Here is a 23,698-nt window from a genome sequence, read left to right as displayed (position 1 = left end):
ATTGTATCAGAAGCAATCTAACAATAATCTCACCTTAGTTTTGTTAATAGAAATTCGAAGGACCATGTTGAAACGCAGCTGAACCAGTGAAATGAAGTTCTAACATGTCTATTCATTGTGTCTATTAAATTCCACATTTTGCTACATATATTGTTGTAAAGTAAATAATCTTTGTAACCATATTCCCTTGAAGCAGTATTATCAAATTATGCACTCGAAATTGTTAATTAATGCATTGTATGGTACAGCAAGTTGCAATATAGTTGTGTTTTAGACTTTATATAATTTGGGTTTTAATGATCTGATATCATTTTCAAATGGATTGATCAGGAGATTTTTTTAAATTAAAATGTGATGACTATTCACAGCAATCAAATTGTTTCCATTTTTGTAAGGTTTACAATTTCATGTTACATTTTATCACTTTTTTTTCTCTAAAATTGTAATAATATAGTACTAAGTGTTTCAATTACAGAAAATCTGTGTGGTTTCCCCAAGTACCACAACTGTATTTGACATAACAGAATAGCAAAATTTTGTATTAATTGTGAAATGTAATTGGAAGAAGTACTAAAAATCATTGGGTGTTGGCTGCAATTGTTTTCAATTGTCGTAAGGCATTTTAAATTCAAAAAAGCAGATTAAATGTTCTTTTGTTATTTCCCCTGTATCTTTAAAACTAGATTCTAAAGCTAATTCGTATGCAGAAATATAGGTTTTTGATTCAAATGTTCATTCTCCTAAATATCTATTTAACTTGCTGATTATGAATTTTTTTTTGAACGTATGCCTAAATCATTTTGTCCCACTCACTCTATCTCTTTAATAATTAATAGACATGAGCACTTTAACCTGGGATATCAATTCAAGGTTTTTCAATATGCTTTTTACGTGAGTTGATCAACATTCTCTAAATTTGTATACTGAGGGAGACAGAATGTGTTGAGTTGCTCCATGTTGAAATGTTTAACAACAGTGGAACCAAAGCCAGCAGAACTCTTGTTGCAAGAAATTCCTCTGATAATAGATTTCTTAATTGGCTTTAACACAATTCAACAGTAACAATTTAGATGCTGACTTAAGAATTGGCTGGCTTGAAATGGAGGTTTTGTACATCTCAAAAAAACAAGTATTGAGGTTTTGCTATCTCTGCTAATTGTAGTTTTTAAAAATTCATGATACCTGTTTCTCTTTCTTTGTATCTTTTTTGTATTTTCAGATCCTTCTTATTTGCTTCATTTTTAAGCAATATCTTCAAAAGCATTTATGGATGGCTTTCATTTTTTAATAATCCGGTGTTGAAAGATGTGATCTTTTGTTCAAGTAAATCTTGAATTAATAGCACCATCATATTGATTTTTCAATCTGATCAAGTAACTTTTCATTATTCATTCCCTTAAAGCCTTCAGTTTTAACTGAAAGGGCCTGACTCTTCAGAGATTAAAGTAGCATTATTCTGATACAGCTTTGCATGCATAGATGTCTATGTACTGATGTTTGTGACCTTATGTTTTTTGCAAACCATTGAAAGATGATACTGTGAATAAGTATCCCTTGGTTCTTATTCAACAATTCCAAATGTTGTCCACAGTTCATTTCCAGAAAAAAAGGACAAAATCAAATCACCTTGGTTCTCAACCTTTTTCTTTCCACTCACATACCACTAAGTAATCCCTATCCCATCAGTGCTCTGTGATTAGTAAGGCATTGCTTAAGGTTGTATGTGAGTGGCAAGGGAAGGTTGAGAATCACTGCTCTAGACCCGATTGTTACTGAAATATTTTGCTTGAGAAAAATTGTCATGGGCCCGTTTCCTTTGGAGTTCTGAAACTGTGCACATAATAAGTCAATGAGATAAGATTAAAACATTGGATTTCAAACTTTTTCATTCCACTCACATCCCACCTTAAGCAATTCCTTAATACTAATCACAGAGCACCTATGGCATAGGGAATACCTAAAGTGGTACGTGAGTGGAAAGAAAAAGGTTGAGAACCACTGATTTAAATCCAAGGTAATTGACAAAACCAACTACCTTCACACAGTAATTATTCATATCTAGAATTCCTTGTCTGAAAGATTGGTCAGATGTAACATTCAAAGTGGAATTGCCTTGATACTTTAGGAACAAATAGTTTGCAGAAATATCAGGCAGGAGCTGGGGAGCAGTGCAGAGTAAAGATGAATTCTGCAAATATGTACAAAATAGTACGATGTTTAAATGGCACCTTCTGAAATTTTTTTAGTTCTTGGCGGATGACTTTAGCGCTGCTAAATTAATGAAATTAGGATGGCTGTGAGATAAAATCCAACAGTCCAATGCATTGAATTGCTACAAATTTTGATAACATTTTTGGTTTGGGGGCGAGGGAGTAAGCTTGACTTATTATATCAATTAAAATTAGAGTCGAACCAATAAACCCACAGCATTTCCAGAGATTGGTCTAAAGCTGAAGCTATTTAAGTGGCTGTCTGGCACTAACATTAAGGGCAAATTCACAGTGATGGGATGATGAATACCATCATTTCGTATGAATGCAGCCAGATTATACCACATAGCTGCCAACTGTGCAATTCCTTTGAAAAGTGGTATTTGTAGTTATTGTCAGGAGTCTATGCTTGCAACACTCACAGACTTGGCTTTGTAAAAAGATAAAACAGTGTTCATTGTGCATTTGCTCCCTATTTCCAAACAGAAGGAGCTTCATGTTCTACACAAATAAAAAAAAATGTTGGAAATGCAGCACTTGAGAGAAAAATTGTAGATGTTTAAGGTCAATGTTTATTTAATGATCCACTCTTTGCACAAATATTCTTTCGATTGTGACACACAGCATGTAGAATCTGACAGCCTGCACATTACATGCTGTGTTAATGTCTGCACTGGGCGCAGGAATGTTAAACTAAGAGGTCTATATTCATCATAGATTTCCTCACTCCTTCACCAACTGGGTTTGCAGTGAGAAAGGCTTAGGTTGCATGTTTGCATTGTTTCGCACATTACTGTACAAATGCAATATCTGTTTGCCTAGTCACCTGCACAAAGGTAATTGATGGGAAAACTAGAGCCAAGCTCTTCCATGTGGCACCATTCCTGAAAGCCTTCCCAGTTAGAAAGTCCCCGAAAATGCCTGCAGTGACGAGATGTTGCCCTAATTTATTTCCTTGAAGAGGAAATGTCTTGCTGTAATAGTCATTATCTTTAATAGCACTGAAAACCATTCACTAAATTAGTAAACGGTGTGATTCGCAGCTGCAGTAAGCATCAATAAAGTTATTAAGGAAGCTGCATGCATTTGGCATGAGTTAGTAGTGCATCACAATTGCTCACATTTTTTGGCACGCTGTCCTAAAAGAAAGACAAGGTACATCAAATTTGCAATGTTATTTATTTAAACGTTAACAAATTTTCTTAACCGTGCTTGTAAAACATTTTAATTAATTTCAAAAATTATAGTGAAGAAATTTCCTAAATTTCTAATACAATTATTGAATTAATTTTTCATCTTGTAGGTAACCCTTCATAAATTTAAAGCCCTTTTGTTGACTACCTGTGTCCAAGAAGAAAATTGCACAAATACAAGCTATCATTAGCTGTAAAAGACAGCTCGCTAACTTTATCAGTAGTTTCCTCTTTGAAGTTTTGTCCATATTGGCCTAATTAGGAAATGCAATGCAACGAAAGACAACCGAAGGGGTGAAATTTAACAAGTTATATGCACTTGATCTGGAGTCCATTTGCAATGTAACCCCCAAGAACACCTTGGTTCTCTTTCAGCGGGAACACTTACTTACCTGGATGTCCTGTTGTCTGCAACAATCAGGTGTTCTTTCCTGACCATCACTATTAAAGCAAAATTTATCATTAAATGTTTGTGGATATAAAGCAAGAGTGAAATACTGGCTTTTGACCATGTAGATTTGAATGATCCTTGACGATTAGCAACTGATGGAATGATGAGCAGCAACAATGAAATTTTACAGTTTTAGTTCTTTACAATTTTAAATATTCTCGTGTCTTTGTATTTTTAATGGTTATATTCTAAAATAAAGGTTGAGATCCCTTTCATCTAAATTTGTTTCCTTTTTCATATAAATGAGTTTTAAAGCTATTATGTAATATAACGATGCAATGTTTTCAGTCCCTTTCTACTAGGATTATCTTCTAATATTTGTGTTTTTTTTTAAAAGTCTAAAATCAATATTATTGAGCCTTGACTGGAACCTTGCAGTTCTTTAGTGCTTCTTGCATTTTTAGGCAACAGGAAATCAGTAGTAAAATAAACCTGAGTTTAACATTTATTATCTCTTAATAATGACCATGTACCTGTTTTTTTTTTAAAAAAAGAACTTTTCTGCAATATATAGTTGAATATTTAGGATTCTGAAGATGTACTGGACGACCTCTGAAGTAGAGACTTGTATATCGAAGAGTTCAGGAACCGTGGGTACGAGTCTCTGTGCATCAAGGTATAAATCTGCAGCTGTGCATCATCATATATTTGATTTGACGGTTCAGCAATCTTTTTGTTGATGATCTCACGCACTCGTGAATCAAGGCTAACCTGGACGTAAAAGAAAAATATCCATTATTTAACATGAATATGTGAAAACCATTTAATCTCTTAAACCCAGTAATAGTTACTTCTCCACGGTGTACGAGTTAGAGGTGCTGGGATCTAAAGCAAACCGCAAATCTTTGAAGGAACTCAGTAGGTCAAGCAACATCATGGAGGGAATTTTTTTTTTACAAGATGATGGCTGTAATGTTCACCTAGAGATCACTACTGTTATTTGTGTGACTCAAAAGAGTATTTCTGATGGAAATATGCCAGGATCTTTACTGAAATCAAATACTCAGGATGAATGGAATCTTGTATTTTAAATGGACAACTCAGAGGTAACACCCCCTCGGGGAAACGAACATCTCAAATCTTGTATTAAAGTTGCTGAACACTATTCCGTCGATGCACTAATCAGGGGCCTACTCTGCACTATTGCCAAGTCATTTTTATTTGCACTAGGATAACTATTATCTTTCTGTATTGTCTTATTTTTTATGAAGTATACCATTGTAGTTTTTATGTTGATTTGTAGGTTTTTTTTAAACAAAGTGCAGTACCTGTTCAGCTGCAGCACAATGTATATGACAATAAATTCATCGTTATTAAATATTAAAAAATCTTAGCACTATCTCATTGGCCCATATCATTCTTGATAGGGCTCTCAATCTGTGTTAGTCCTGTTGACACACATATTTTGCAGTTTTCAATGTCTTAAAGACATTACTGTTGTATTATGTTGTAAGCGAATGGCCCATGAGTGATATAAGACTTAACTGGCAAACTGAGAATCCACCTGTGAACTTTCCAGATAACCTCTGGCAACCTAAGATGAGCACATTGAGAAGCAGTTGGTGTTGAAATAGATAATTAAACTATAAAGACATTTGTATTATATTTAGTTAAGGATGTTTAACAGTGAATTAAAAAAACCAATTCAGATTAGCAATTATAAAATTGGCAGAGTTAAGGGATTCTTCCCCTCGAATCTTGATAGTAGAAAGTGCTTGAATAGTGCTGAGAAAACTGCAATCCCTATTAAACCATGGGTTAACCATCTTATAATTAATTTCCTTTGAAATTTGGTTCTTTAAAATGTTGATTTTTAAACATTTATACCCTAAAGGGATGAACTAATCAGACAAGGACAAATAAATCAGTAATTGAGAGGAAGTCAGGAAATGGCCATCGCAGTCTCAAAGTTAGGGGCAGCCCGTTTAGAAATAAGATGAGAATTTTCTTCAGTCAAATGGTGGTGAATCTGGCATTCTCTGTGCTGGAAAGTAATAGCAACCCAGACAGTGATTACATTCCAAAATGAAATCAATAGATTTTTGGATAAGAGAAAAATGTTGTTAATAGATCTAAAGGATCAGAACAAAGTTAGATATTCTGATAAATGTATCTTGAGTTGCCACCATCAAATGCTTGGGCCTGGTCACCTTTTATGCTTGTGACCAGTCAATTCATTTATAATATAGTCAATGAATCCATTTATTCAAGTGAGTGCTGACCTAATCTTTCACGAATTTATCTTGTTCTTGTGCGACATTGGATTTTCCTTTAATTTTATGTGAATACTTTTTAATGCTGCCTCTTTCCCTTCTCATTTCCCCCCCATCCCCCCCCTGCACTTTCTACATTTTTCCAAGGCTTTTAAACAATTTTTTTTTGTTGATTAATGAGGATAAAAGTCAGCTTTACTTAATTAGGTCATGGTATGAAATATGATTTCAGTGACTGGCCAAAAAACATGAAGGGACCTTAAATGGATAACATTTCTGTGATTTTGAAACAATGCAAGATGTATAAAATTTACCTCTTTAGGAGAAAGAATTGAAATAAAGTCTTCATAGATAATTCGTGCTTTGTCGTTGATAACACTACCATTTGCTTCGTTTTTGAGATCCTCACATGCCAGCCAAAAGAGCATATTTTCTTCACTGTATTCAGTTCTTAAAAATTCTCTGAAGGTATTTCTGCCTGTAGGGGTTTTCAGTAGCTTGTCAAAGGATTGAGCCCATAAGTGCACCTCTTCTGCTGTTGGCTTTGCACTGTGTGTAGCAGAATCGATGGAAACAATGAGAGTCAAATAAAAAAATTTGAATATTGAAAATGTGGTGTTGTACTACCTTTGGAATTTTTTAACATTATGATCCAATTTACCCATATTACCTGAGATCTGCAAATATGCATTTATTGAAAGCTGCCCTGAACCCAGTGGTAGATATATTAATGTGGAGGTCTACATTTTTTTTAGTGTAAAGTTTTGACATACAGCATGGTAACAGGCCATTTTGGCCCACGAGTCTGTGCCACCCAATTAACCCACACCCACGAACGATGGGAAGAAACCAGAGCCCCTGGGAAAATTCATGCAGACATGGGGCGAACATACAAACTCCTTACAGACAGCGTGGCATTCGAACCCCAGGTCCCGATCGCTGGTGCTGCAGAGGTGTTGCGCTAACTGCTACACCAACTGTGCCGTTCCTATTTTCTTTAACTGCAAAATGTTTGAAAGATTCTTGCTATCAGTTTAAAAAGCTTGTCATCCTGGGCTTAAAAACCCACTTCAGAGGATATAGTTAGAGTTGTGTTGGAATACATTAACTACAGGAGAATCCAGCAATAATACATGAATTACCAAGTATAGCAACAGTATGTTAAAATATTCTTAAAGTTAATTAAGTTTACCACACTATCTTGGGTAGACATGTCTCTAATCCCTTATCCCTTCTACTCTGCAACATGCAGAGGTTGAAAAACTGGTAAAACATACAACTCTGCTGGAAATCTTTGAAGATGGCAAAACCTACACCAACCCTACCCTACATCTGTCAAAGTTGATATTTTTTTCAATCTCATGTCTCTGGCATTCAAAAATATTTTAAAAATAAATTAGTTTTAAAATCCTTTGAATACATCAAATTAACTAAAACCACTTCAAAATATTTTGGGGAAAAAAAGAATAAAAAACTAAATATTTAAAAGCGGGCATATTTTCTGATTCCTCCTATCGGCCATGAATGAGCACATGGATCCTTTATCAGGCACTTGTTCCTCAGATTCCTCAGAGGTCCTGAATCTAGCAAGTACCTACACTGCAAAATGCAACATTTCCTTGTGAAACTGCAGGCAAAACCCAAATAAAATCCATTGTTATTGTTCAGTTGTTTGGATTTATTGTGGGAATTACGCCACAGTTACTCAGACTCTGATTCAAGATGAATCAATACAATCATCAGGGAATGAATCGATGAGATGTTGTGCTGTGATAATCAATATAACAAGAATGGATTAATTAATTATATTGTAAAATCAAGTATGGAAATGCTTTCAATAAAGAACTAGTGCTGGTGTCGACATTGAAATTTAAAATAATATCACTTATTTTATTCATGAATGTGGATATTGTTGGCATTTAATGCCCTTCATGAAGAACCAAAGAGAAGCTAGAGATAACCCTCTTGAACCACTACAGTCCTTCGGCAACTGTGATCGAACTATATTACTGGCCTTCCTTTATTCTCTCCATCTCTATCCTCTGCAACTTCAAACATTAATATTTCCAATTTTAATAGAGGATCCTTAACTTGAAACATTGATTTTCTTTCTCTCCCTACTGATATGTTTGATCTGTTGAGTGCTTTTAGTAGTTTCTGTTTTTGTTTATGATTTTAAAACCTATTTCATACATTCTTTAAAATCTATATATATTGGTATATTTACTTATTGTTTATTTTATATGGAGCATGTTCAATGGGAACTGTTGATAATAAAATAACTGTCGCCAAGGTATTGTTGATGAATAAGCCATTAAAGAGTTCATCCTGAACAGCCTTTTGTTTCAATATTGAATTCCTGCACATTATCACTACCTTCCTTTTAACATGAATTTTCACTAATGATTTTTTTAAAGTAGAGAATTTCCTTTCTATATACCACAATTTTTCAGTATGGATGCTCCGACATGACATTCTTGACCATTTCCAAATTTGTCCTGGGAGTACACACAATAGCCGCTTTCAGGTGCACTCTCCACCAAGAATGGGCCTGCAGAAGCAGATTCAGACCTGTGGAATGGTTGTTCAGGTGCCAGTGCTGAAAGCACAGCCGCGCCACAGCATGGGGACTGATACAGGGCTGTATGGAGAGCATGGGGCAATGGGATCAGTGTGGGGACCGACATGGGGCTATGGGGAGAGAGTAGAGCAGAGGGAACTATGTGGGGACTGATTCAGGGCTGTCGGGAGAGCATGGGGCAGTGGGATCAGTGTGGGGACCGACATGGGACTATGGGGAGAGAGCCAGCTCAGCTGATTGTCATCCCCTTAGCAGCCGCTTTCAGGTGCTGGGGGAACCTCAGTGCTCCAGAGATTATCCCTCCTGGAGTGCATCTCGAAGGCACCTCCTGCGCTTTCAGGTGGCCTCCTGACAGCCGCACAGAGGTCAAATATGCGGCTTTACATCAGGGTATTTTGGCCATTTGAAAGTGCCTAATGAAATCTAATCGATAAATATAAGGCATACAGACAAGAACTCTATCTATCGATAAGCAATGTGAATCAAAGAGGAATTAGAGATCATAAATTACTGAAGGAAAATGCAAATATTACAAAACAAAACTCGAGCACATTTCACACACCACGATATGCTGAATCTATCAATATGGTAGATGTGTTAACATATAATTAGGATGAATCCAACATAATTTCAGTTCCGACAATTTTTACTACAGTTAAAAAGTAAATATATAAAAAGTCTACCTGGCAAAATAATATAGTTCTGTCTTCCTCCAAAGTGTGAAAAGTTTAACTTACCTTGGTTCACAGTTCTCCATGTCTGCCAATGTAATATTGTGAGATGGCCTTCGGTTTCGATCATCTTCTTCTCTCCTTATGAAAAGATGGGAGGTTAATATTGATTTTTTTTAAAACTACTAATTTGTAAACATAATGTGAACCCACTCGGATGCGATCTTTGACTCATGTCGATCATAGCTATTTGTTCATTGGTTCAGTTAAGATGCAGCTTTTGATTTGACACAATTTTGTATCCACAGCTCCAAGTTTGCCATTCTGTACTGTACGTGTAAGATTGTTGTGGATTCTGGTTCATCATTTGGCATGGCAGAGGTTAATGGTTAAGGCAAAAATATTCTCAGGAACCTTGTCAATTGGGAGGCAGGAAATTAGATGGGGGTAATAGCTTCTTAAGAACACACTGTTTTAAAGGAGAAGTGCCTTTTTTTTAAAGCAAAAGATATATTTCGGCATCAACATGTTGAGATTTTCAAAGGCAAGCCAATGTAACTGGCAGGGAAAAAAGAAACGAACTTGTAGAAGTCAGAGACTTGAGAAAACTGGTAAAGGAACTGGCTCCAGTGTTGAGAGAAATTTAATGATTTGAAAGGAAAATATGATTTCATATCTCTTGGACACATTGTACAATCCATATATATAGGCCATATCAAGTCTCTTTCCTTGCCTATTGAGGATCACCTCAATCTATCTGCACATCCTAAAACTGTCCCAACTGCATTGTTGTTTCTGTGTCAGATGAAACTTCTTGTTAATTATCGTAAAGGGCATTAGCTTGGGGTGGTGGGGGTGGGGGGGGGGTGGGGGGGGAGGGGGTAAATTAGCACATCTATATTGTAACTAAACTCTCCTCTCATTGAAGCTAGTGCCAAATTAATTGGAGAATGCTTCTGCTCAATGGGCAAAGAAAGTAAGACTTGTTGCACCTTTTACATTCTTGGGCTGGAGACTGCCTGCTTTAGGGGCAAGCTCTGTGCTTATGGTGAAAACCAGGATTGGCACAGTGCATCAGTATCAAAGTTCCTTTATAAACTTATACTAAAATCTGAGATAGTTCAGCAAGTCAGGAGGTATTTGTGAACAGAGAAACAGATTTGTAGTTTTGTTCCTATATCATGTATGAGCATTGGGCTCCCATTAAGTTGATAATGAATCAGAGATATACAGAATGTAAACAGGTCCTTCAGCCCAACTTATCCATGTCTACCTGAGCTAGTTTCATGTGCCTGTGTTTAGCCCATAATTCCTCTAAACCTTTCCTATCAAAGTACGTGTCCAAATATTAAATATCTTAGTTATACCTGCCTCTACTACCTCTGGGGCAGCTCATACCACATACTCACTGCCCTCTGTGTGAGAAAGTTACTCTTCATGTCCCATTTAAATATTCCCCTCTCTCCTTAAGCACTCTAGATTTAGGCTCCCCTGACCTGTGAACAAGACAGACCTTATCTAGACACTTCATGATTTTATACACCATACAAGGTCATTCCTCAGTCTGCTACACTCAAGGGAGAAAAAGCCCAAGCTCTCCAATCTCTCTTGAAACTAGTAAATGACACCAGTCCTGGTAACATTCTTGTGAATCTATTTTGCACCCTTTCTGGCTTCATGAATGCACACAATACTCCAAGTGCAGTCTCTTCAACATATTGTGCAGATCCAACATAATATTCCAATTTTTGAACTCAATGACCTAACTAATGTAATTGAGCAGAAGGACATACAACCCATCTACAGTATAATATTTTGTTTATATTATAATGTCAGTTTACCACGTAACCCATTAAAGCAGATTACAGTTGCCATTAAATTAAACCAACTTCTCAGTATTCCATTGCCATTTAATAAAAATATATTTTTTTGTATTTCTGCTTTGAATATAAAAGTTTAACAAAAGAACACCACCTATAACCTACAAACCATTTACTGAAGAATGATTCAATTTAACTACCGATTTGTTTTTCAAAAGTGGTGAAGCACCATCTTGTGGAGGTTCTTTGAATTTTTCTTCACATCCAACAATGTACATTACAATTTATAGCCAATATGGTGGACTTTTCAAACAAGACCAAGTATTGTTACCTCTGAATTATATTGACATTGGTTTTAAAAGAGTGTTGAACATAGAAAGGAGCTTCACAACATGGACAGGGAAAATAAAGGACCAGAATTTCAAAGACAAGGATTTGAAACTTGGAAAATTATTCAGAGAAGAGTATAACTGATGTGACAAATAATATCCATACAAAGAAAAGGGTTAATAAGAAAATGCAAAATGGCATGCAAGGATATCAATATAGAGAAAAAGAAACAAGGATCTCAGTATGTCAGGCAACATTCATGGAGGGAAATGGAGAGTTGATGGCAATTCTCCATTTCCCTCCATGAATGTTGTCTGCCCACTGTAACCCCCAAAAGGTGCTCTAAATTTCACCATCTGCTGTCTCTTGTGTCTTCATTTTCTCCATCAGTTAGTAATCTAAAAATTAATTGTAAATATGTTACAATTCAGACCACTATTAAAAAGAATTAAGCAAAGAGGCAAAATGAATAAATCAATTTATTGAAAGCTACATTACATATGCCAAGATGACCAACATACACAGGATAAGGGGGAAGTTTTTTAGGAGTGAGATGAGGAAACATTTCTTCTCTCAGAGAGTGGTGGATCTGTGGAATTCTTTGCCACAGGAAGTAGTTGAGGCCAGTTCCTTGTCAATATTTAAGAGTAGGTTAGATTTGGCCCTTGTGGCTAAGAGGATCAAGGGGTATGGGGATAAGGCAGGAACCAGGTACTGATCAGCCATGATCATATTGAATGGCGGTGTAGGATTGAAGGGCCAAACGGCCTACTCCTGCACCTATTTTTCTATGTTTCTGTAATATCATACTTCATCAATATTAATATTAAATTTCAACAGTAGTACAGTACTTAACAACTGAAGTAAAGTCTTCAATAACTTTTAAAGACATTTATTATGTTTAATCAGAGAGAAAAACTGGGAAAAATAGAACCAAAAGAGATTAGATGTACAGGCAAGATGGCATATTGCATAGTAACCTAATATAGTTGGAACAAGGGAATAAAGAGGCAAGAGTGTGAGTGAGTTTCAATTGGTGATTATTCATTTGTCATCTGGAAGCCAAATATTAAAAACTAAGTAAATTAAGATTGCTGCTTGAAACTCACTTCAAAATAATTATTAGAATTGCCCAAAAATTGGTGAGCACTTCACACATGAAAGAGATGAAAGATGACTATAAAATGTGCATATTGGTAAACAGAAACTAAATTCCAAATTTAAAACAAGTCAAATATATAATGCTCTATCAGTAATCTTTCTGGAGGGTCCAGCAGGAGCTGGTTTGCTCCTTTTAGTCCCACCACAGTCAAAGCCTCAGTAAAATAGGCAAATTTCAGAATCAGGATTTACTGTCGTGAACAAGTCATGAAATTCGTTGTTTTGCGGCAGCGTCATAGTGCGAACATACATATTATAACCATCTTACAACATTTTTAAATAAAACAAAATAAAAATAACGTAAAGCAAGACCAGTGTCTGGTTCATTGATCATTCAGGAATCTGATGGCTGCAGGGAAGAAGCTGTCCTTGTGCCGCTGAGTGCTTGTGTTTAGGCTCCCTTGATGGTAGCAGAGTGATGAGGGCATGGCTTGGGTGGTTGGGGTTTTTGAGGATAGAGGCTGCTTTTTTAAGACACTGCCTTAGATGTAGATGTCCTCGATGGAGTCCCCCTTGTCACATAAGCTATGAACTCCATGGTAATGACACAAGTGCCATAGCAGCCTTTGAAGTTGTAACCTCCACTAGGGCAATTTTTTTCTAAATAGACATAGAGTTTTAATGTTTTTTTGAAGGGATACAGCATGTTAATAGGCCTTTACAGCCCAATTACACCCATGAGACCAATTAATCTACAAACCCTGTACCAGAATGAAGGAGAAATCTCACTATGGACAGCAGCAGATTCTCAAACAAGGGAAAATTAACAGAACAAGAAGCTGTCATTAATTACAAGTAGACCAAAGGCATTTAAAAGCCAAAGTTCCTGCAATTAAAAAAAAATGGTTAAAAAGAAAAACATTTTACCCTTGGACTTATTTTGATTAATTTAACAAGAAAATCTGAAGTATAATTTACTGTGGGAATGAAAAAATAATATCATTGGGGTCCTTCAATGGCCTTAAACGTTATAGCTACCAACATATTTTGTATGTACATGTACTTCATTGACAGTAAAATGCTCTCAGATACCCTTTGGAAATGAAAGATTCTAAATAACTGCAAGTTCATTTCTTATTTACTCAACCATGGTTGAATTCCCTTCTACGTGTATAATCTCTCTGCCTCAGAAATCTTACCATACTTTTTCACAGCAACCATTCAATATTATTCTTCTTTGGCTTGGCTTCGCGGACGAAGATTTATGGAGGGGGTAAAAAGTCCACGTCAGCTGCAGGCTCGTTTGTGGCTGACAAGTCCGATGCGGGACAGGCAGACACGATTGCAGCGGTTGCAGGGGAAAATTGGTTGGTTGGGGTTGGGTGTTAGGTTTTTCCTCCTTTGCCTTTTGTCAGTGAGGTGGGCTGTGCGGTCTTCTTCAAAGGAGGTTGCTGCCCGCCAAACTGTGAGGCGCCAAGATGCACGGTTTGAGGCGTTATCAGCCCACTGGCGGTGGTCAATGTGGCAGGCACCAAGAGATTTCTTTAGGCAGTCCTTGTACCTTTTCTTTGGTGCACCTCTGTCACGGTGGCCAGTGGAGAGCTCGCCATATAACACGATCTTGGGAAGGCGATGGTCCTCCATTCTGGAGACGTGACCCATCCAGCGCAGCTGGATCTTCAGCAGCGTGGACTCGATGCTGTCGACCTCTGCCATCTCGAGTACTTCGACGTTAGGGATGTAAGCGCTCCAATGGATGTTGAGGATGGAGCGGAGACAACGCTGGTGGAAGCGTTCTAGGAGCCGTAGGTGGTGCCGGTAGAGGACCCATGATTCGGAGCCGAACAGGAGTGTGGGTATGACAACGGCTCTGTATACGCTTATCTTTGTGAGGTTTTTCAGTTGGTTGTTTTTCCAGACTCTTTTGTGTAGTCTTCCAAAGGCGCTATTTGCCTTGGCGAGTCTGTTGTCTATCTCATTGTCGATCCTTGCATCTGATGAAATGGTGCAGCCGAGATAGGTAAACTGGTTGACCGTTTTGAGTTTTGTGTGCCCGATGGAGATGTGGGGGGGCTGGTAGTCATGGTGGGGAGCTGGCTGATGGAGGACCTCAGTTTTCTTCAGGCTGACTTCCAGGCCAAACATTTTGGCAGTTTCCGCAAAGCAGGACGTCAAGCGCTGAAGAGCTGGCTCTGAATGGGCAACTAAAGCGGCATCGTCTGCAAAGAGTAGTTCACGGACAAGTTTCTCTTGTGTCTTGGTGTGAGGTTGCAGGCGCTTCAGATTGAAGAGACTGCCATCCGTGCGGTACCGGATGTAAATTATTATTATACCGTAGTTTATTCATAAATAAATTAGCGCCTTTGGAAGACTACACAAAAGAGTCTGGAAAAACAACCAACTGAAAAACCTCACAAAGATAAGCGTATACAGAGCCGTTGTCATACCCACACTCCTGTTCGGCTCCGAATCATGGGTCCTCTACCGGCATCACCTACGGCTCCTAGAACGCTTCCACCAGCGTTGTCTCCGCTCCATCCTCAACATCCATTGGAGCGCTTTCATCCCTAACGTCGAAGTACTCGAGATGGCAGAGGTCGACAGCATGTACCCCCTCCATAAATCTTCGTCCGCGAAGCCAAGCCAAAGAAAGAAGAAGAATAACTGTGGCAAATCTCATTTTGTGCCTTTTCCACCAAAGTATCTTATTGTCTTTGTTTTGGAGATTAACATGTTTTCAGAACATTGATTTGCAAATAGACCTGTATTGATACTCGTCTTTGTAATAATAGTCTTGTGACAGACTTCCCCCATTGTGAGTCATAAAGTCAGGAATAAGTGTTGCAAAATTGATCTCATCGTGACAATATCATTTAAGAACATGTTGGTGCAAAAATGATTATTGTAAAATGTATACTTCTGGATATGAATCTGCTAGTTCGATGTTTAATTGCATGCGAATGTAAAATGAAGTACATAGCAATGAAAATATGTGATGCCTAAATAGAAGTTCAGCCTTGTTCCAACATTTGTTGACAGGTTGATGCGACCAACACAGAGCCTGCTATCCAACAAACCTTTTAGATTACTTATATTCTCATAAGATTGTTCTTTAGTATAACTGTGTTTAACAGGATAAACAGTGAAGTATCATCTTTTAAATTGTGAATTATTAATAACCATTTGGATGAATGCCAAAATTCATCCCTTCAAGACACAATATCTTGATTTGGGAACATAGTGACATTCATCCATCATCATTACCCAATGGAACTCTGAGCATGCCTTCAGACAGATTGCAGAAGCTCAAGAAGGTGGCTTTCCATCATCTTCTCAAAGACAATTAAAGATGGGCAATAAATGTTGGCCTTGTCAACAATACCTACATCCTATGAATAGAAATAAACGTACAAGAATTAAAACACAAGGTTTTTTTGTGGTCTTTTTGGTTCAGCAATTTTGATCATTAAAACAAAATTAAAATACATCAATTTTAGCCCCTATAACTGTAAAAACATCAGTAGTCATGGACTGATTGTAACGGTATACCAATTCTTCCAGTAACATGATGAAACTGATCTGTTTATCCATATTTTAAAGGAATATTCATGTTAAACAATGACACGAGTTAGACATGACCTTTTCTGCCTCTTTTAAGGAAGTTGTGGGTCTTGCCATCCATGCGAGTACTGTATTCAAATGTCCATGAGAGTTTAAGTGAGCTCCTTTTCAATTTGCCAGAATGTTAAATTAGCTTTGGTGATAGCAAGAAAAAGCATCACTGTTTCTTGGAAATCAGATGTTTTATTAACATTAGGAAGATGGCAAACAGAGATTCAAAGTTGTATTCCAGTAGAAAAAATTACATATGATTTCAGAGGTAAATATTCTATATTTTTACAGATTTGGAGCCTGTATACTCGAACATTGAGTTTGAAATTATAAATAATTCCTTTGAATCCTCCAGGCCGGAGAAGTCCTCCCTGAGAAATAATGCTTTTTTTTGTGAAATGTTTTTAAGATCTTTGAGTATTTTCCAAAGCACTCCAATTTAATATATAATTATACTTATTAGGTATTTTAGATGTTTATTTTTAGTGGAAGTAGTAGGGGTTGGTGGTTGAGTGGGAGGGTTTAGTTAAAGGTTAGATGGGTTCTTTTTAATAGTTCCTTTTTTTTCTCTATATATAAATCAAAATGTATTTAATCAAGTTTTATAATAATCTGATATACGATTTTTGTTGTTTGTTATATATGTGTTGAAAAAATTTTAAAAACAAAAATTTGCCAGAACATATCTTTCCCACTGAGAGTTAATGTTAGTTGCAATGTCTTAAGGGTTTTCTTTAAATAAATGGAATTCAGGAACCATTCACAACATTTCTGCAAGGTGCACAACATTAGACCAAAATTCCTCATACTGAATAACTTCAGCAAAATCTTCATTTTTTTTGATAATATGACACATGCTTTTTATCCCACTTCACCTCTCCCTTTTATTCTTCCAATATTGTTAAGACACTGGCTATCACATCCAATAGAAAAATAGAGTAATCCATCTGCACATTTTATAAACCAGGTGTAGTATTCCAAAGCAAAATAGAAATTCCACATATTTGCCATTTCATGACCCCATGAAATTTAATAAGGGGAAAAAAGATAAAAATGGATCCTTCTGAGGTTCTGGGCTTTGTTTTCTCATTTCATAACCTGTTAACATTGAAAAGATGAATACCTAATATTGTCATTACAGAAAATGGGTTGCATTTAAAAAGGATGTCTGTAAACAGAACATAGAAAATGAAGTGTACATGAAATGGGATTAGAACTGCTAGACCTAATACTTCTGTAAGCATCTCTTAAAAACCTTTTCCTTGACTAAGCTTTGGGTTGCCTGCCAAATAGCTCCTTCTCTAGCTTGCTGTCAATTTTTATAGATAGTTTTCTCCCATAAAAAGTGCCTTGGGATGTTTTGGTACCTTAGCAATACTACACACACATTTGTTGTTAGTGTGAAGCTAAGAATAGGAGACCAGATGGCTTCCTCTTGTATTAAAATTTATATGGGTTTAAATGCTGCATTTAGTATGAAATTAAAAAAAAGACCCAGTCAAGAAGAATGGGCCCTTGCATCTTATAACAATATTAGTGGTCAGTACTTAGTCACTATATCCTGGCCAACCAATTAGAAAATTTCAAAAAACTAATGCTTTTTTTTTCAGTTGTAAACCCAAAGATTTAATCCACACCATAAATTGACTTGATCCATTTATTATCTCTGCTTCTGGATATTTACATCAGAAATAACACAAGCTTGAGATTTTTTTTTTGAGGACGAGCTACTGACACAATAGATGAAGGTGGAATCTTAGAATTGGTTGTGAAGAAGTTAATAGTTTTTTTTTGACACTGCCAATGAAAACTTAAGCCATGAGGCTTCATGCATGAACACAATTATATTCTATGGAGTTGTAGATATTTCAATGGCCATGATATTGATGAAGAACTAAGAGTCCAATACCAGCAAATTGAAGCATTGTTGACCACTTTGGGAGATGGCTACAGCCCAAACATTATTGGAATAGGTTCTAAGATTTTAGTGGCTTCTAGTACCAATTATCTGTACTGATAATAGATCCTTCACACAAAACCCTTTCACACAAATTTCCAGAACTTGAATAATATTATTCAGTTTGTACTGCTATAAACCAAAAAACCCTCTGCCTGTGTAGCAGAAGAACTGGTCTGCAAATAATGTTAATACCTTTTGGGCAAGGGTTTTCCTGATGAGCTGCTCGATCTTGAAATAGCACAATGCATCAGATATGGGTTTAGAACCCCTGCTATTGCAGCAAAATAGCTGACCAAAGCTAGCCCTCATAGGACAACAGTGAAAATAGAACATTCAGACATTCAAAGCTCACTGATAACTTCTCTTGTATATGGTGTCTAACAAGACCTGTCTTAGAACACTACAGGACAGAACAGGCCCTTCAGCCCATGATGTTGTGCAGGCCTATATAAACCTACTCAAAAAATTCAACCTTCCCTACCTCATAACTCTATTGTGTTCTTTCATCTATGAGGCTGTCTAAGAATCTTTTAAATGTCCCTAATCTACCAGCCTCCACCACAATGCTTGCCAACACATTCCAGGTACCTGCTACTCTCTGTGTAAAAAAACTTACCCTGACATCTCCTCAAAACTATCCTCCCCTCACTTTGTACAGATGTCCTCTAGTGTTTGCTACTCTTGCCTCAGGAAAAAAGGTGCTGGCTGTCCACCCTATCTATGCTTTCATAATCTTGTAGACCTGTATTAAGTCACCTCTCATCCTTGTTAGGTCTGCTGTGTTCATGAATGAGTGAGTCAAACACCAGACTGAGTCGAAATCAAGGTTCTTTGTTCTTTATTGCCGGATTGTAACACTTGCAACTAACAGTGTTAGTTGGAGAAGGCGCATTCTGCCGTTATCAGCAAGTGGTGTTTTTTTATACCTCAGGATACGTACTTAGTAAATTATCATACCATGACATTGTCCAATGAATAAACTGTTGCTATCCTTCTCTGTTAGTCTGCTGCACATCATTCTTGTTAGTGCAAAGCTTATCTTGAGTGTACAAGGTCACATCTGCATCTTGTTACGGCCCAGCACTGGGTGACTCCCTCTACATTCCCAGCTCATGATGTTTTTACCTAACATCCTTCTTCACTCTAAAGAGGCCCTAGTTCTGTTAACCTTGCCTCATAAGACACATTCTCTAATCCAGGCAACATCATGGTAAATCTCCTCTGCACCCTCTCCATAGCTTCCACATCCTTTCTGAAATTAGGTAGCCAGAAGTGACAACTTTTATGTGATTTAAAAAAAACAAGAAAATAACTGAGAGAGAATTTTCTGCTTATCATCTTTTGTCTTGAAATTGCTGGTCATCTGCCCTGAGCCACATTGTTTTCTTGATTGTGGCTCTAAATGCAATTTTCTGCTGGGAACCCAACTCCCAACATTGCAGGTGGCTCTCTGAGCTGACAGAGCAGCACTGACTGCTGGTGACCCCTAGGTTCACCAGGTAACAATTACACTTGACATTTTCAAACCTTCAGTGACACGTAAAACTCATAAAAAATTTAAAATATTTTTTTGTTTTAAGCTAAAATGCACCAAAACTAACTTGAATAAATAATTCAAAATCTAACTCCCCGTACCCATTTCCTAGCAGCTGACCATTCTCATTCACCCTGAATGGGGATATCTGGGCCAGGCTCCAGAAGCAGACAGACAGAAAGCTAGGAAACCTATGGAAATTCCACCATGACAAATTCCACCAAAGCAGCAATGACAGCGAACAGCTTAGGCCTTTGACAAAACTGACAACCATGAGGATACATAGTGGTCTTGCACCAAGGAAAGACCTGTCCATTATCTCATGCCTCCCTTTATCTACCAAAACTTTCCTGGAATCATAATTATCAATGTATCAAAGCTAGGAGAATTGGAACAAAATAAAGATCTATGGTACTTTTCCTAACCATTTCAGGAACTTCTTAAGTGTAGTTTCTATTCGAAGGTTTGAAATGAAGCAATCAAATTGAATAGAGCAAGTTCTCACAACTTGCAATGTGATAATAACCAAACCATCAAAATTCTTCCCCAATTAGTTTAGCATTTTGTACTCCTTATCTGATATTCTTCCTTTCGGAAGCAGAGTATGTTGAACCTCTGACCAGGGGTGAGGTTCTTTGCATATCTGTATAACACAGATGAATGAGAGGCAATGCCAGCACAGTGCTTCATCCTTCTGTGAAACAGTGCAATATATATATATTTTTTATGTTCCTCTGAATAAACCCTTGGTTTAACATTTTATTCAAAATTCCAAGTGCAGCTCTCCTTCAACCACTCTTACTTTTGATCGTGTTTCTGAAGTATGATGCAAATGTGGAATATTTTGCCTCAAAGGAAGAATGCTACCATCTTCTCCACATCATGGAATGATGGATTAAATATATCTGGATACCTAGCTTGCAAATGCAGCAGAAGGAATATGCAATTCCTTTTCCTAGAGTAACTTTATTGCTCTATAAATTATACTTTATTTCAATGAGTTGGTGGCATGAGTCCCCTTCTGAAACTCTTGCCTTTCTTCTACACAAAGTCCCGCACTGCTGTTTGGGTGGGAGATCCAAGATTTAGATCCAACAATGATAATTCAATACAGTTACATTTCCAGAGCGACGCAAGAGATAGTAGATACCGGAATCCGGAACAAAAAAAATCAAACTGCTGGAGGAATTCAGTAGTCATGCAGCATCTGTGGAAGCAAAAAGATCATGACCCTACATCAGGACTGAGTACATTGAGGGAAATATAAAGAGTGTGCAGGCAGAGACTGGCAGGTGATTTGTGGAAACAGATAAGGAAGGGAAGATGGGCAGATGGAGTTAAATAGGGGAGGGGATAGGGGAGGGGAAATCTAGATGGATAGGTGTGTGGACGATGGGCTGATTCAATCAGGTAAGGCAGAGTATTGAATATAGGTAATGGTGGACGGGAGAGGGGAGAATAAAAAAAGGTAAACAAAAAGAGGGAACCTAAGCAGATGGAAAAAGGAATGCGGGGTGAGTGGGGGGGGGGGGGGGGCAGATTCCCTGAATGTGTGAGGGCTATATCAACTATTGTAGAGGGAAAAACAATGTTTCCAAAAAAAGATTTCATAGAAGTCCTGAAAAGGAAGTCTCGTCTTGAGTGCCAACGTGTTGGAGACAGAGAACCTGAGATAAAGCAATGGGAGGGAGAGAATGTCACAAAATTTTTCAAGCAAATACTAGGGCAGGGTGGAAGTTCATGCAATAAGCAGCACCAATGCAGCCATCAATGTAGCAGAGAAAGTGTTACTGAGGGGTGACCAGGTTGGTGTTTTTCTCGATTAGAATGATATGCAGCTTATCAAGTGGTGTTCCAATGTTCATGTCATCTTTGTCCTTCTTGATGCTAAGCTTTGCAAACTGGGTTAAACTCCATGAACCTACAGTATTCCAAACCTGACAGTATTTTGAATTAAGTTGATTACTATCTTGTGTAACTACATGGAGGAGATATGAATTCTACTACAATTCTGATCAGAATATCAATGAGATTCTTGATGAATTAGTGAGCAACTAAGGTGTAAAACAGCTCAAAATAATTTATTTAGTATGACTTTTGGCCCAGTAAGACTTTAACTATGATTCCTATCAGTAATTATTTGGGACAATTTAGGACCAAGGATGGAGAACTTAGAATAGAATGTAGCAAAAGATATTTAACATTATCACTTGTCAGAGCCATAGAATTAGATAATTTATATTTGGGTCAACATAATTTTGGTTCAGTTCTTCCATAACTATTTAAGATAGTGGGTTTGAAGAACTTTTTTTTTCTTTAATGATGCAGATTTACATTAAAACATTCAGCAGTTTTGGGATTAATCCCAGACCTTCAGATATACAAGTATCCTTCTGTGTTTTAACCAGTATAAATTTTACATATCCATAGAGGAAAGCATCAGCTGATTTTCCTGCAATATTTAAATATCCAATACATGTTCTTATTTCTGCAGTGTGGATTGAGAATAAATTATGAAATCATTTTGGATGAGATATTGAGGAGTACACCCTTCTTTTTGTGGTTGTAATAAAGACTGTGGTAAATCGTGTTAGTAAAACTCCATTCTGTGGGTGGCCCAATTTTCTCTGGTGTGTACAATAACAAGAAATGATCTCATCAAACCATGTAAAATTCTTAGCAAGACTTGACAAAATGGATGTTGAGAGGCTGCTTCTTGTCTAAAACTACGATTTAAAATATCAAAATATGGGAGTTCCAAAGTAGGATGGAAAATGGATACATTTATTGTCCCAGAGAGTTATGGACTTTTAGAACTCAAACAGTAAAGGACATTCAATCAATAGGTTAATAGACACGTGATGGATTTTTGGATACAAAGTAAATCACAAAATGTAACACAAGTAGCAGGAAACTGGAACTAATGAAAAAGTTCACTGACGATTTGTTTGATTGCTGCAGCAAGTTTGGTGCTGTGTGAACAAGTCTTGCTTGGCTTTTTTGGCTGCTAACATGACTGCACTGACAGAAGAGGTTTTTTATGAATGAGCATGAGGCACATGCTGACGCGATGAGCCCCTGTCTGTCAATGCTTCCATTTACATAAAGGATTTGGATACTAGAACAAGTTTGTGGTTTTCTAAAATTAGTATTGGTTGCTGTATGCAAAGTGGATTAAAAAAAATACAGGGGTTTGCTCACAGTTAACACCATGGTTAAATACAATGGATAAAAAATCTACAAATCACATATTTGATAAATATGAAATGTAGTATGTCTGAACTATCATAATTTCACTGTGAAGAAAGAGATCTAAAGATTTAGATGAATCTTCTAAACACAAAAACAGGTGGAAAGATGTGAAATAAAAGCAAGTTTATGAAATAAATAGTAATGAATTTACCAATGACATAAATGAGCATGTTTCAAATATTTTGTTCAATTTAATCCTGACAAATTTTACTATTATAGCAAAAATTAGAAGGAATGAAAAATAACAGCCTAATAATTCTATGACAATTTGGAAGGTGTAGAAACAGGAACTTTGCAGTGCCCAACAAATACAGATTTCAAGGGTGCATCACTGCACAACTCCACAATGCATGTTGCATGCTGCAGGATAGGTTTAACAGCAGTAAATTGTCAGCATGAACGGAGAAGGAAAACAAGAAGCAAGGTGGGATGCATGGGGGCAAAGGAGTTGGGGGAGGGGGGGAGGTGCTAATCTGCATGTCAGGTGGTGATGGTGTATAAAGACGCTGGTCTGGGAGCGAAAGTGGATGTGATTAACTACTGGGGTGGAATGGAGGAGTTGATGTTGTGATTAGATAAGCTTAGATGTCGTGATGAAGAGTGCCACAAATCACAAGTAAGAAATTGACAATTGAAAGAGAACCTACCTTTCAAGATGGGTTCCAAGCATTGAGCACCATAGGCTGGTACTTAAAGGCCTCAATTATAATAGATAATGCATAAATGACCTGCATTATCTACCAATCCGATTTGTCTGTGGGATGCATTGG

The 23,698-nt window shown here is 37.1% G+C and overlaps 2 protein-coding genes across 8 annotated transcripts in view; one reads left to right on the top strand and one right to left on the bottom strand.

The window, feature by feature from the left end:
• Window positions 1–4,075, top strand: part of LOC138735700 (transcription elongation factor A protein 1-like) — a 47,416-nt gene extending 43,341 nt beyond the window's left edge. For all 3 annotated transcript variants that reach the window (XM_069883944.1, XM_069883943.1, XM_069883941.1), the window contains one exon: window positions 39–4,075. In XM_069883944.1, the coding sequence (XP_069740045.1) occupies window positions 39–47 (9 nt within the window). In that variant the 3' untranslated portion in view covers window positions 48–4,075. The remainder of the gene's footprint in view (window positions 1–38) is intronic.
• Window positions 3,371–23,698, bottom strand: part of LOC138735701 (regulator of G-protein signaling 20-like) — an 84,856-nt gene continuing 64,528 nt past the window's right edge. For all 5 annotated transcript variants that reach the window (XM_069883949.1, XM_069883948.1, XM_069883946.1 and 2 more), the window contains exons 3-5: window positions 9,386–9,460; window positions 6,382–6,616; window positions 3,371–4,565 (exon numbers count right to left, since the gene is read on the bottom strand). In XM_069883949.1, the coding sequence (XP_069740050.1) occupies window positions 4,377–4,565; window positions 6,382–6,616; window positions 9,386–9,460 (499 nt within the window). In that variant the 3' untranslated portion in view covers window positions 3,371–4,376. The remainder of the gene's footprint in view (window positions 4,566–6,381; window positions 6,617–9,385; window positions 9,461–23,698) is intronic.

This window comes from Narcine bancroftii, chromosome 6, assembly GCF_036971445.1.
Source record: "Narcine bancroftii isolate sNarBan1 chromosome 6, sNarBan1.hap1, whole genome shotgun sequence".
Lineage (NCBI taxonomy): Eukaryota > Metazoa > Chordata > Chondrichthyes > Torpediniformes > Narcinidae > Narcine > Narcine bancroftii.
Note: the sequence above shows the minus strand (reverse complement) of the source record. Positions and strands in the feature narration are given on the sequence as shown.